Source organism: Panthera onca, chromosome A3 (assembly GCF_046562875.1).
Source record: "Panthera onca isolate mPanOnc1 chromosome A3, mPanOnc1 haplotype 2, whole genome shotgun sequence".
In the NCBI taxonomy this organism is placed as follows: Eukaryota; Metazoa; Chordata; class Mammalia; order Carnivora; family Felidae; genus Panthera; species Panthera onca.
In genome coordinates this window covers 54425318-54438159 of record NC_138341.1, presented here as the reverse complement: position 1 = coordinate 54438159, position 12842 = coordinate 54425318, and the positions used below count along the sequence as shown (strand labels likewise).

At 40.7% G+C, this 12842-nt stretch overlaps 1 protein-coding gene across 3 annotated transcripts in view; it reads left to right on the top strand.

Annotated features, from left to right (window-relative positions):
* Nucleotides 1–1573: 1573 nt before the first annotated feature.
* The window catches only part of ARHGAP25 (Rho GTPase activating protein 25), a 98792-nt gene continuing 87523 nt past the window's right edge, over nucleotides 1574–12842 (top strand). For 2 of the 3 annotated variants that reach the window (XM_060659536.3, XM_060659545.3), the window contains exon 1: nucleotides 1575–2031. In XM_060659536.3, coding sequence (XP_060515519.1) covers nucleotides 1971–2031 — 61 coding nt within the window. In that variant the 5' untranslated portion in view covers nucleotides 1575–1970. Of the gene's footprint in view, nucleotides 2032–12842 lie in introns of all 3 variants that reach the window. The other variant, XM_060659554.3, reaches the window with a different exon arrangement.

The window sequence follows — 12842 nt, the reverse complement described above, 5'->3', positions numbered from 1 at the left end:
TTGGAGACAGTGATCAATGTGTCCAAAGCTGCTGGTAGGGCACTGAGCTGACATGCAGAATTGACAGTGCATTTAGTGACAGAGAGGTTGTCAACGTCCTTGATAAGACTATATTCTGTGGAATCCTGAGGGCGAAAACATCAACAGGAGGGATTCAGGAGAGAATAATAGGACAGGCATTTGCAAGTATAGACAATTCTTACCAAAGCTTTGCTTAAAAAAATGAAAGAAAGAAATGGAGTTGTAGCCAAAGGAAGAAGTGGGGTCAGGAAATATTTTTTTAAAACAAGCTTGAATGCTGCTGGGAATGATCCGAGAGAGAAGGAATTGATTCAGTAAAGATGAAGGAGTGATAACATGGTTCATCCATTGTAACTAGGAGAAGGTTGAGTGTGTGGGCTTACATGTAGGACTTAGATATAGTAGAGTGAGCTTGCAGACATTCTCTTCCAGTTGTATCGACTTTCTCAATAAAACAGGAAGTCAGGTCATCAACAGAGAATGAGCATATGGGAGGCAAAGAAGAAAATATGACAGAGTTATCCAGGAGGGTTGAGGAATGAATGGACCAAGGATGTATAGCTTGTGTGCTGGCTAGCAGTGACCCTTGTGAGCACTTTTACCTACTATCTGACAAAGCCCTACAACTGACATGTGATGTAAGGCCTATTATTTGCCTCATTTACAGATGAGGAAATTGAAACACAGAGTGATCAAGAAACTTGTCCAAAGTCACACATCAGGAAAGTCACACAGGATTTGAGCACAGGCAGTTTGGCTCTGGACTCAAATACTTAATCACTAGATTAAACTGACCCAGTTAAACATAAGAAAGCCTTTCACAGAACTGAAGTAAATGAAATAAAGGTTGAATTAACATTTGTGGTACAACCACCGTGTGTCAAGCTCTGTGTTAGATGCCTTCACAACTCTCTGCAGTCATGGTTGTTATCAACCTCATTTCACTGCTTGAGGACGAGGCCCAGAGAGTCAGTTGTTTGTTAAAAGCTACAGAGCTAGGAAGTGGAAAATCTGCATTTTGAACCCATGTTAGTCTGATTCTTAAACCCATACTCTATACACAATGGCAAAGAACCATTATAACATGTGAGTGGGTCTACCAGCTAAAGCTAACTTATTAGCTAAGTACATCAGAACATTTTCTGCATGAGTCTTTACCCCGAGCAGGTGGAGAACTTACTATTTAGTCCTTAGAGCAGGGAGAATTTAAAAGAAGGAGACTTGGGGCACGGTGGGGGGGGGGGGGGGAGGGGCGAATGCAAGCTGTCTCATGGACCATTTTTAGACACCTGATCTGCTCAGTTAGGAGGAGGGCTTAGAGGTATATGGTGGGAGTCTTGGAATTTTGCATTTTTCTTTTTACCAAATAGCCTTATTTATATCACAAGAACACTCATTCTGCTCATATAAGCATTTCCAAAAACCATTTTCTCAAGAAAGTGTGCTCATAATGCACCATCTACACTGAACGGCCACCCACTTCCTCAAATGCAAGGAAGCAGACAGTTAAAAAAAAAAAAAAAAGCCGAGAGGCAGCAGTTGTTTACCACTACTTCGCCTCAGTGAGGCCTGAGATTCTTTTGAACAGGAGCTCTGCTTCCCATGAGGCAGAGTGAAGTATCAGCTGGGATATTTCTGGTAAAGCTGAAAAGCAGATAAAGCCAAGTGCACACTTCAGGAAGTACCAGCCCCTGTGGGACTATTGGGGCCTTGGGGAGCCTTGGGGGGATTTGGGGGCCCTTCCCAAGTGACAGATGGATGGACCTTTCCTCTGAAAGAAAGGAGGACACACGTTGGCAAATCAACTTCAAACCCAAGCTTGCTTGTGAAGACATCATAACGGGGAACACGCCCACAAAAGCTAGAAGGAAAGATCGAAAAGGCAAGAAGGGCGGGAATCGAGACAGACTTGTCCCTTCAAGCAGCTACTCACCAGAACTGGGCACAAAATGTCCCTGAAGTTGCCAAGAAACTGGGATTTCAACCTGAAAGTGGAGGCCGGGAAAATAGGTATGGTCACTATCTTTTTGTTGCCCTCGTGGTTCTTATATGTGAGCACTCGCCATTTGCATGTTGGTGGGCAGGGAGCTTAATCTACTTAGAAATGGATCTCTCAGCAAATCTGAGTTTGGGGAAAATTTGCATTCAAACGGATGTGTTGGCTCAAAGTTCCCAAGCACCAGGAGGGGGTTCTTTTCTGTTTGGAGGTGGTGTTGGAATGGAGCCCCCCCCCCCGCCCCCCCCCCCCCCCCCCCCCCGTCCCCGAGGGCTGAGGCTACAGATGGTGTACTTGAGATGGGCTAAGGCTACAGATCGCACATAAAACTTCACTGCTTGAGCTGTGAACAAACTCAGGGTGTTCTGCTTTGTGAGGCAAAATGAGCAAAAAGCAAACAGTGGAGACCGGGCTGGAACACAGAGACATCCGAAGGTGGAATAAAGACACTTTTGGTTAAAGGGACAGAATGGAACAGAATTCTTAGTGAAGTTGAGAAAAAAGGGAGATGTATTATAGATTAATTATCTTAAAGGATGCTGGCATGTTTTCTGAGATATTCTGGCCTTTAATCTATACGTCTTCTTATTAATGGTGAGGGTGACACATTGATTTTACACTGCTATATAATTGTCACCATGAGTTTCTTTATATGGGTTTCTTTTATTATTAATTATTCTTAATCGATCACAGTAATTTAGGGCAGAGCAGTGGGCTGAAAGCGATTTCCCTGTCTTCCATACTCACACCTGCACAGTGAGCTAACTTCCTTGACATTAAATATGTGGGGAGGTGTTTCTTGTGGGTTGGAAAAGTTTTGCTTGGAGCAAGGTTTAGATTTGGTCTTCTAGTGGTGGTTGATATGTTACTAAAATAAGCGGTCCAATGCAAAGTTACATAATGAAGGGTTAAAGATATAGGTCTGAGAAGAGATTTGAAAGAAAACTGAGGGTTATCAGAGAAGCCATTAATGTTGGTGTCTAGGAAGGAATTAGTGGTCCCTAATGAAGCCAGGAGCTATTGCATGCTGAGGTTGATTCTGAGAATACATAAATAAGCAAGAAATTTTTATCCTAATTACTGTTGATAACTGTGGGCAAATGTTCATGTTATCGTATGGCATAAAAATTAGTTTTTAGAAGTAAAACTTCTATGATTTTGTTCCCTTGTAAGTGTCCTGCTTCTATTAACAAGGGGTCATTCTACCATCTCACCTTCTGTGTTTGAACAGGTCTTATTCTCCCTCTGTTTAAAAGTAGGAAACACGAGATTAGTTAATAACTAAATGACTAATTGATTAAATGGTCAAATATTTTTTTCTTCAGGGACATAGGAAATTACCACATTAGAGTATACATCTGCATATTCTCAGACCTGGGATTAGATTGGGTAGATTTCATGGTTTCTACCTGTGTTTATTCAATCACGGTCACCTCAAGTGCTTGCTAAAAATGCAGGGTCCTGGGCATTATCCTAACTCGTGAAATCAGAATATCTGGAGGGAGGCTCATACACTTGCAACTTAACAAGAACCCACCACTCCATCACACCCGATGAAGAAGTCCTGCTCCAGGGGCTGTGGTCTAAGTTAGTAGACTGGAAGAGCTACGATTCATCCAACATAGAGCACAGTGTCTGGTCCTAGTGGGCACACAAGAAGCACTTGTTGACTGAGTGAATGACTGACTGTAAGCAGATGACATTATTTAGTGTTATTTAATGAAAAAATAATAATTATTTAATGAAAAAAATAATCACATAATTACATAAATATTAAGAAGCCCTTCTCATTATCCATGCCATTTACAAGTTTGTCACCCTAAGAGATTGGACCGCAGTGAGAATAGCTTTCATGAGTGTCACATTGATAAGGATTCAGATCATAAGCTGAGTTCTCCCAGGAGAGAGAGTCACTGACTCAGCCACAGGACCATTGGTCCGCTCACCAGCATCCTGTGTCCAGGAGCAACTGTAAGAATTATCTTAACAGTATATCAAAGAATCCCATAGCTATTAAGAAGACGTGTGGAACATGCAGCAGTGTCAGTGAAGTCAGTGACCGATCTGGGTAGTGAGGAGGAGATCAGGGTTTCTCAACTTGGATAAGATTGATATTTTGGACTGGATCATTCTTACTGATGGGGGCTCTCCTGTGCATTGTAGGATGTTAGCCAGCAGCCTTGGCCTCTACCCATTAGAAGATGGCAGTATTCTTCTACTACCACCAGTTATGACAACCAAAAATGTCCCCAGACATTGCCAGATGTATGGGGAGAGATATCTGCCCTAGTTGAGAACCACTGGAGCGGATGATCATCAAAGGGTGGGACCCAAGTATTACCTCATGATTCACTGCCTAGGTCAATTTTAAAGAGAATTTTCCTAAGATATAACTTCAGGGGGATAAGCATTAGCATAAGGAGGATATGAGGACCCGCACTTGCTTAGGGAAATAGCAAGGCTCTGACACACGAATGTGGCCCAGGAGGTGGTCCCAGCTATTTCTTTTTGGCCAGCTGTGTTTCCAGTTTCCTGTAATTCTTGTGAGTGCTGAGCCAGGGCCAGAGTGAAAGTGAAAGTCTCTGAGAGTGGGGGAGGGGCTCTCCACTGCATTTTCAACTCAGAGAGCTGAGGTGGAGAGGGGCACTGGCTGGCAGAGCTGGTCCAAGGATCACCACCAGGGGCCTGACAGGGCTGGGAGAATGTGACCCGGGCCAAGCCGCATCTCACCTGGTGATCTTGGTGGACCACCCCTGGAGGAAAGGGGAATGAAAAGCAAACATATCTGACTTGAGGTGGAGCCCAGAGCATACATTTCTTTGATCCTTTATCATCTTCCATTTAGTTCAACAATGAAACTCATGAGAACCTTCCACTGCACTCATGCACTGTTACTTAAATATTCTACTTTCCACATATTTGTCTTTCTCATTGAATCGTAAGCTTCAGAGGGTGGGTTGCAGGGCTTAGCATCTTCTCTCGCACACTGTCTGAGGGTCTGGCACATCCAGCATGCCCAGCATGTAAAAGGGTATTGACCATCCAGGGAAAACCCCCTTCTGCCCTGTGGGTTGGGAGCGTTTAGTTGGAAGATCACCTGTGAATTTCAGGACAGCCCATATTGCATCTGGCTCAGATACATCTTATCTTGTTTTCAGGTCCTCCAAGTCCAAACAGGAAACAGAACCTAGAGAGCTTTTGGAGCTGAGACACATAATGATAGGAATTGTGGACTGGCGGTTGTTTTAAAGTTTTTCTCCCCCTGAATTTAATGTTGGAAAAAAACTATTCAGAAACAAAATGTCATTATTCTAGTCTCCCAAGTAGTAAAATGAATAATGACAATAGTGGGGTTCCTTTTCCCCACTTGATTTTTTTTCTATTTGGTAAATCATTATTTGTCTGATATGGTTTGTCTCGTTTGGCCCTTTAGAAAATCAGAGTAAAGGGAATGAAAACATTTAGTCCTTAAGACCTCCACAAGTGGGGGTGCCTGGGTAGCTCAGTTGGTTAAGCCTCTGACTTCGGCTCAGGTTATGATCTCATGGTTTATGAGTTCGGATTCTGTGGTGACAGCTCAGAGCCTGGAGTCTGCTTCAGATTCTGTGTCTCTTTCTCTTTCTGCCCCTCCCACACTTGTGCTTTGTCTCCCCAAAATAAATAAGTGTAAAAAAAAAGACCTCTGTAACTAGACCAATTCATAAGACCTAAGGCTTTATGCAGTGGAGGTTATTTTTCTTGTTAAAAGAAGTCAGAGTTGAAAGTATAGTTTTAGATAGAGGCACTGATACAGCCACAGATACACAGAGATAGAATTAATATATAAAACGGTCCTATGAACTAATAAAAATGATAAAAGAAAATAAACAACAGGAATAGGAATTTTACAGAATAGGGATAATGCCACCAGTGAACATATGGAAATATGCTTAATCACAATAATCAGGAAATGTAAGTTAGAAGCTCAACAAACTAGTTCTCACCCACCACATTGGCTAAAAGGAAAGTCTGACAATATCAAGTCTTCTTGAACACATGGAACAATAGTAACTCTCCTACACTGAAGGTACAAGCCTTTTTGAAAAACAATTCGGCGTGTCTTAGTGAAATTGATGATGTGTAAACCCTTGGAAGCAGCCATTTCACCACCACCGAGATGATCCCCTGGAAAAGCTATTGTGCATGGAAATCAGAGAAACTATTGTGCCTATAAATAAGAATAGATGTACGTACATTCCCTAGTATATTGCCTGTAATAATAGGGGACAGGACGCAACCCAAATGCCCATCAATAATATATGGAAAAATAAACTGTAGTATTTTTATTATATAGTTAAATGAGATTGAATAGCAAAAACTTAATATTTGGTGGAAAAGAAAAGTCACAGAAGAGCAGAATGGGAGTTATTTATATTAAGGTTAAAGAATAATATCTGTGTCTGGCAACACTGTAAGGAAAAGCGAAGGAGTTGACTAATAAAGTCAGAGTGATGGTTACTTCCAGAGGGAAAATAAGGGAAATCCATTTGGGGAGCTTCAAAGGTACCTAACAACGGTGGTAGATACATAAGAGTTAATTTTATTATTGTATAGAAAATGAACAAAGAAATGAACATGTATATAAGCCCTCAAATATCCAGAAGGATGTACACAATTTATTAGTAGTAGTTAACTATGGGTGAAGGATGTATGGGTAAGATATACTGACCACACATATATATTATTATTACTTTTTTTGTGCACTCCTTAATCCCCATCACTTCTTTCACCCATACCCCCCACCCCTGTCTTCTATGGTAACCATCAGTTTGTTCTTTATAGTTAAAAGTCTGTTTCTTAATTTGTATCTCTCTGTCTTATTTTTTCCCGTTGCTTGTTTGTTTGGTTTCTTACATTCCACATATGAGTGAAATCATATGGTATTTGTCTTTCTCTGACTGACTTATTTTGCTCAGCATTATACTCTCTAGCTCCATCTATCTTGTTGCAAATGGCAAGATTTCACTCTGTTTTATAGCTGAATTATATATATATATATGCATGCCACTTCTTTTCTTCTTTATCCATTCATCAATTGATGGACATTTGGGTTGCTTCCATATCTTGGCTATTGTAAATAATGCTGCTATAAACATCGGAGTGCATGTATCCCCGTGAATTAGTGTTCTTGTATTCTTTGGGTAAATACTCAGTAGTGCAATTGCTGGATCATAAGGGAGTTCTATTTTTAACTTTTTGAGGAAACTCCATACTTCCACAGTGGTTGTACCAGTTAGCATTTCCACCAACAGAGAGCCAGGTTTACTTTTTCTTCACATCCTCACCAACACCTGTTGTTTCCTGTGTTATTGATTTTAGCCATTCTGACAGATGTGAGATGATACCTCATTGTAGTTTTGATGTGTATTTCCCTGATGATGATTGATGTTGAGCATCTTTTCATGTGTCTGTTTGCCATCTGTATGTCTTTTTTGGAAAATTGTCTGTTCATGTCTTCTGCCCATTTTAAAATTGGATTATTTGTTTTTTGTGTTTTGAGTTGTATCTGTTATTTATATATTTTGGATACTAATCCTTTATGAGATATGTCATTTGTATATATCTCCCATTCCGTAGGTTGCCTTTGGTTTTGTTGATTGTTTCCTTCACTGTGCAGATTTTTATTTTGATGTAGTCTCAATAGTTTATTTCTACTTTTGTTTCCCTTGCCTCAGGAGACATATCTAGAAAGAGGTTTCTACAGATGATGTCAAAGAGGTTACTGCCTATGTTCTCTTCCAGGATTTTTATGGTTTAAGGTCTCATATTTAGGTATTTAATCCATTTTGAATTTATTTTTGTGTATGATATGAGAAAGTGGTCCAGTTGCTTTCTTTTGCATGCTGCTGTCCAGTTTTCCCAACACTATTTGTTGAAGAGTCCGTCTTTTTCCCATTGGATATTCTTTTCTGCTTTGTTGAAGATTAATTTACCATATAATTATGAGCTTACTTTTGAGTTTTTTATTCTGTTATTCTATAATAATAATTCTATATTATATTATTCTATAATAATTATAGAATTATGATAATATAATTCTATTATATTATTCTAAATAAGACCTATGTGTCCATTGTTGTGCCAGTATCATACTGTTTTGATCACTATAGCTTTGTAGTATAACTTGAAGTATACTTGAAGTATAACTTGTAGTATAACTTGAAGTCTGGAATTGTGACGCCTCCAACTTCGCTTTTTTTTTTTTTTTTTTTTTTCAGGATTGCTTTGGCTATTCAGGGTCTTTTGTGGTTCTGAACAAATTTTGGGATTCTTTGTTCTAGGTCTGTGAAAGATACTGTTGGTATTTTGATAGGAATTGATTTATTATCTTATAAATATTTTCCAAGCTTCCTATAATGAGTAAGTATTAACTATGCTATTAAAAATACTTAAAGATGAAACAAATTCCATAGTGCTTGGTCAAGCATGTTGGCATAAGGTCTTACAGGTGACATGTGCTGTTTGGCCGTCCGTAGACTTCCTGCACTTCTAGACTCAGGATAGAGGGTTTTCCTGGAAGAGCTACATGGTCCCAAAGTGACTGGGGAAGCCCGCTTGAGCATATTTCTTGCTTTCTATGAACACAGAAATGCTGGTTCCCAGGTTGGAAGCCCATGGTGAGCCTGTCTGTATTAGTTGGCATTCAGCTTTGGTGAACACTCTCTTTAAAATTCATTGCCAAACTTACCATGTCCTAATCTGTATCAGTACCTAATCTGTATCTGTACCTAATCTGTATCTGGGTTTGGGACCAAATGTAGTCTATTTTGCTGTGGCTGAAGCCTCTGTACTCCCTGGGTAGCTCCTGGTCCCTGATGGATAACGATGCTGGTCCCTGATGGATAAAGATCCCCACATGTGCAGGCAGGGTCAAGGGGAACGCCATGCCTTCATCAGACAGTGAATACTGACATGAGGTGGTGTTCTTCTCAGGCCTCATACTTCGTTTATTCTTTGTTCAAGTAAAAATATTTGTCCTATGTTGTCATCTACTTACCTTTAGGCATAAATTAAATTCTTTCTGCAAAGTGCATGCCTCCTGTTGCCCAGTGAGAGCCTCCTGGCCATTTGGGGAAGAGAGACTGATGTCATTCTAAACAGCAGCAGAGTGAGGACTGACTTGAGTGGTGACAGGAAGCCAAAATCTTGTTTTCCGCACACTCATTGACAAAGTCCTCCCTGCAGATGCCAGGCAAGGTTGATTTAGATTCTGTACTTTGTTTTTGCTTGGGAACCGAAATATACTTGGTTTGGCAGGGGTGAGCTCAGTGACTTGGTGCGTGTTCTTTGAAAATGGATCCAAAACGAGATACTCCATGGTGCTTGCATGGTATACACAGCCCAAAGTATCTTCCAGTCAAGGTACTACTGCTGTGTTGGGCTCACAGTTTATAAAGCATCTACACAGAGTGTCTAGTGGGGCAACCATGTGGTGACTCCTCCTGTCTCTTCAGAGCTGGAGTGTGGTCCTGTGAATAAGGAATGTGCATAATGGGGGTTTTGGAAAGATCGGAGGAATAATCAAGAAGAATAAGTTGATGGTAATGGACCCTTCACACTCAACATCATTTGAAAGGAAAGAAGTATAATCTCTCATGAAGCAGCACCATGGTTGGCTAACTGGATGCAAGAGAAGGGAGCGTGTGAACAGCTGAAATGCAGCTCTGGCCGTGGCCACAGTGATTAAGGCCAACAGGCAATGGTGAAGAAGCAGGGGCAACATCAGGGGACACCCATGGTCCTTGGAGACAATCCTGAATCGAGGGATTCCATCCAGGGGATGGTATGTAAATTTTGCAGAGTTCCCAGGCAGGAACTGAGATATGGAAGTTACAAAAAGAGAAAAATAATTTACATTTCTTGTTTTATGCTTTACTTGTCGCCATTTTTTCTCCTTGCACATTTTTTTCCCTTGAAAGTTTTCTAAAAAAACAAAAATCACTTTACCAATATATATAATACCCATAGGTGTGGTAGCCAAATAGAAAGACAGTCCTGCTCTCTGCTCCTGCATGGCTTACAGGCTAATGGGACACAGACAAGGAGACAATTATAAGACACCAAGACAAGTCCTGTGATGAGAACAGCTGAGGGGCCAGAGGAGTGTGGCTGTGAGTAGGAATTTTGGTCCCGCCACCTCTCCCCATCACTGCCATTCTTTTCTTTAAGGTACAGACCTGTGCTTTCTTCAGTGAGTCCCACACTTGCCCTCTTTTCTGGCTGGTTTTCCTATACATAGTTTCTGTTTCTTTGGAGAAGAAAAAAATCTTTGTAATTTTGTATGGGTCCTCCTGGTGAAGGAATTAAACTCAAGTTTTTTAGGATCTGGACCTGCTCACCTCCGCACTTGTCCCCGGCTATCTGTGCTTCCCCAGGCACGCTCACACTCCTACTCTAGACCTCAGCCCTGTCTTAGCTTTCTCAGTTCCCTGCTCTGTCGCATCTGCGTGAAGCCCTCTCTACTCAGGATTCCCTTTCTATCACCCAGTTCCTACCCATGCTTTGGTCACAGCATAGACATTTTGCCCTCTAGGAGTCTCTAAGTCTGCAAATCTCTGGAAGGGGAGTAAAATAATCCCTTCTCAAGCTGTTTAAACAGAGAGGCTTATAGTTTAGACACTGTGGACTTCCTTCTAGATGAGTTCAATGAATTTTCCTCAACTTGCATATATGAGTCAACTCCACCAACATATGGCTTGGTTTTTGAACAAAGAAATTTGTCCTAATCTGAAAAATGCAACACCAATGTTCTAGGCCCTCCCTAGAGAAAATAAATTTGAATTGCCTGTAAAAAGTGGCATTGACAGAAGATTGTCTAAAGGATAAATTGTTCATTGACTTTTCTCAATAGGAGTGTAGGCGGGTAGGAGGGTGTGTGGTAGAGAAAAAAATGCCTGAGGGGTGCCTGGGTGGCTCAGTCAGTTGAGCGTCTGACTTCAGCTCAGGTCATGATCTCACAGTTCGTGGGTTTGAGCCCCACATTGGGCTCTGAAGCAGGGTCCAGGATCTGAGTCTCCCTCTCTCTCTCTCTGCCCCTCTACTGCTGTGCTCTCTCTCTCTCAAAAACAAGTAAATAAACATTTTTAAAAAAGGGTGCTTGGGCTTAAAACCCTTCTGCTAATTTGCAGTGAATCCCAGGGCAAGTAGCTTACTTATTAAATAGGATAATAATACATGTATTGAGAGGAAAAAAGTATTTTGCGTACATAACATGTTAGATGTTCAGCAAACACAAGTTTCCTTTCTTTATAGATAATCTCTTTCCAACTCCAGATCAAATTAGAGGCTGTCCTTGGACTACATTACCTTGGCACCTTCACAGAATGGACTCCCTGAGTTATGCTTTAATATTACACTCTCAGTTTTTATCTTTACTGCAAGGAATGATTTCATGAAATTTGTGCCTGATTGTGTTGTAAAAATGAGAACAAGGAATGGACAATGCCATTGACTCCTAATGAAACTCTGTGAAAAAATTCTTTGAAAATTCAGTGCTTGGTAATACTTTGTCTCCTTTGAGGGACTGATGTGCTTTCTCCTTTCTGCACATTTGTGCAAGTTATTGTGTTTCTCTTTTTGTCTTGGCTGCCAGGAAGCTCAGAGCTAAATTGAAGCTCAATCACAACTTTTACTTATTCAGTTAACACACTTATATTTTCCTTTGTCTTTGTTATAAATCTATGTGTTCATTGCAAATGAGTTTTCTACTTGAAAATGAAGAGCCAATTAAGTCTTTGAAGAAGGGTTAGTATAAGCAATATATTAGTACACAACTCCTCAGATAGGCTGTCTATGTTTCATACTTAGTAGTAACTGGGCATTACAATTTTTTTTTTTTATGAAATTTACTGTCAAATTGGTTTCCATACAACACCCAGTGCTCATCCCAAAAGGTGCCCTCCTCAATACCCATCACCCACCCTCCCCTCTCTCCCACCCCCCATCAACCCTCAGTTTGTTCTCAGTTTTTAAGAGTCTCTTATGCTTTGGCTCTCTCCCACTCTAACCTCTTTTTTTTTTTCCTTCCCCTCCCCCATGGGTTTCTGTTAAGTTTCTCAGGATCCACATAAGAGTGAAAACATATGGTATCTGTCTCTCTCTGTATGGCTTATTTCACCTAGCATAACACTCTCCAGTTCCATCCACGTTGTTACAAAGGGCCATATTTCATTCTTTCTCATTGCCACGTAGTACTCCATTGTGTATATAAACCACAATTTCTTTATCCATTCATCAGTTGATAGACATTTAGGCTCTTTCCATAATTTGGCTATGTTGAGAGTGCTGCTATAAACATTGGGGTACATGGGCATTACAATTTTTTAAAGAGTGTTCAAAGATTGGCAGTGCTGAGAATTAGTTTTTTATTCTATAAATGAAAATGCAATTCTATGACCATTTATATTCTTTCCCTGGTATTGTATAAAATGATGGCATTTTCAGTGCATTGGGATCAATCATTTCTCTCATTCATTCATTTATTCATTCATTTATTCATAAAACCTTTATTTGCTGACGTCTATATGATAGGTCCTTTTCAGGGGGCGTTCTGGATGTTATACTTCTCACACTGATAACATACTCTCACCCACACCTCCATCTTTCTAAAAAAAAAGTGTTTTCGACTTTGGTGCCACCACATTTTCTCCATAAGCTGTGAGGTGTCAGTCACCAGGACTGTGACTGACTCAGGTGACAGCTGCTTCACTTCCTTGCTTCCTCCTTATGCTACCCACTCACTCCCAAAATGTACACACACAGATCTTAGTTCCAGATGGGGCTGGTG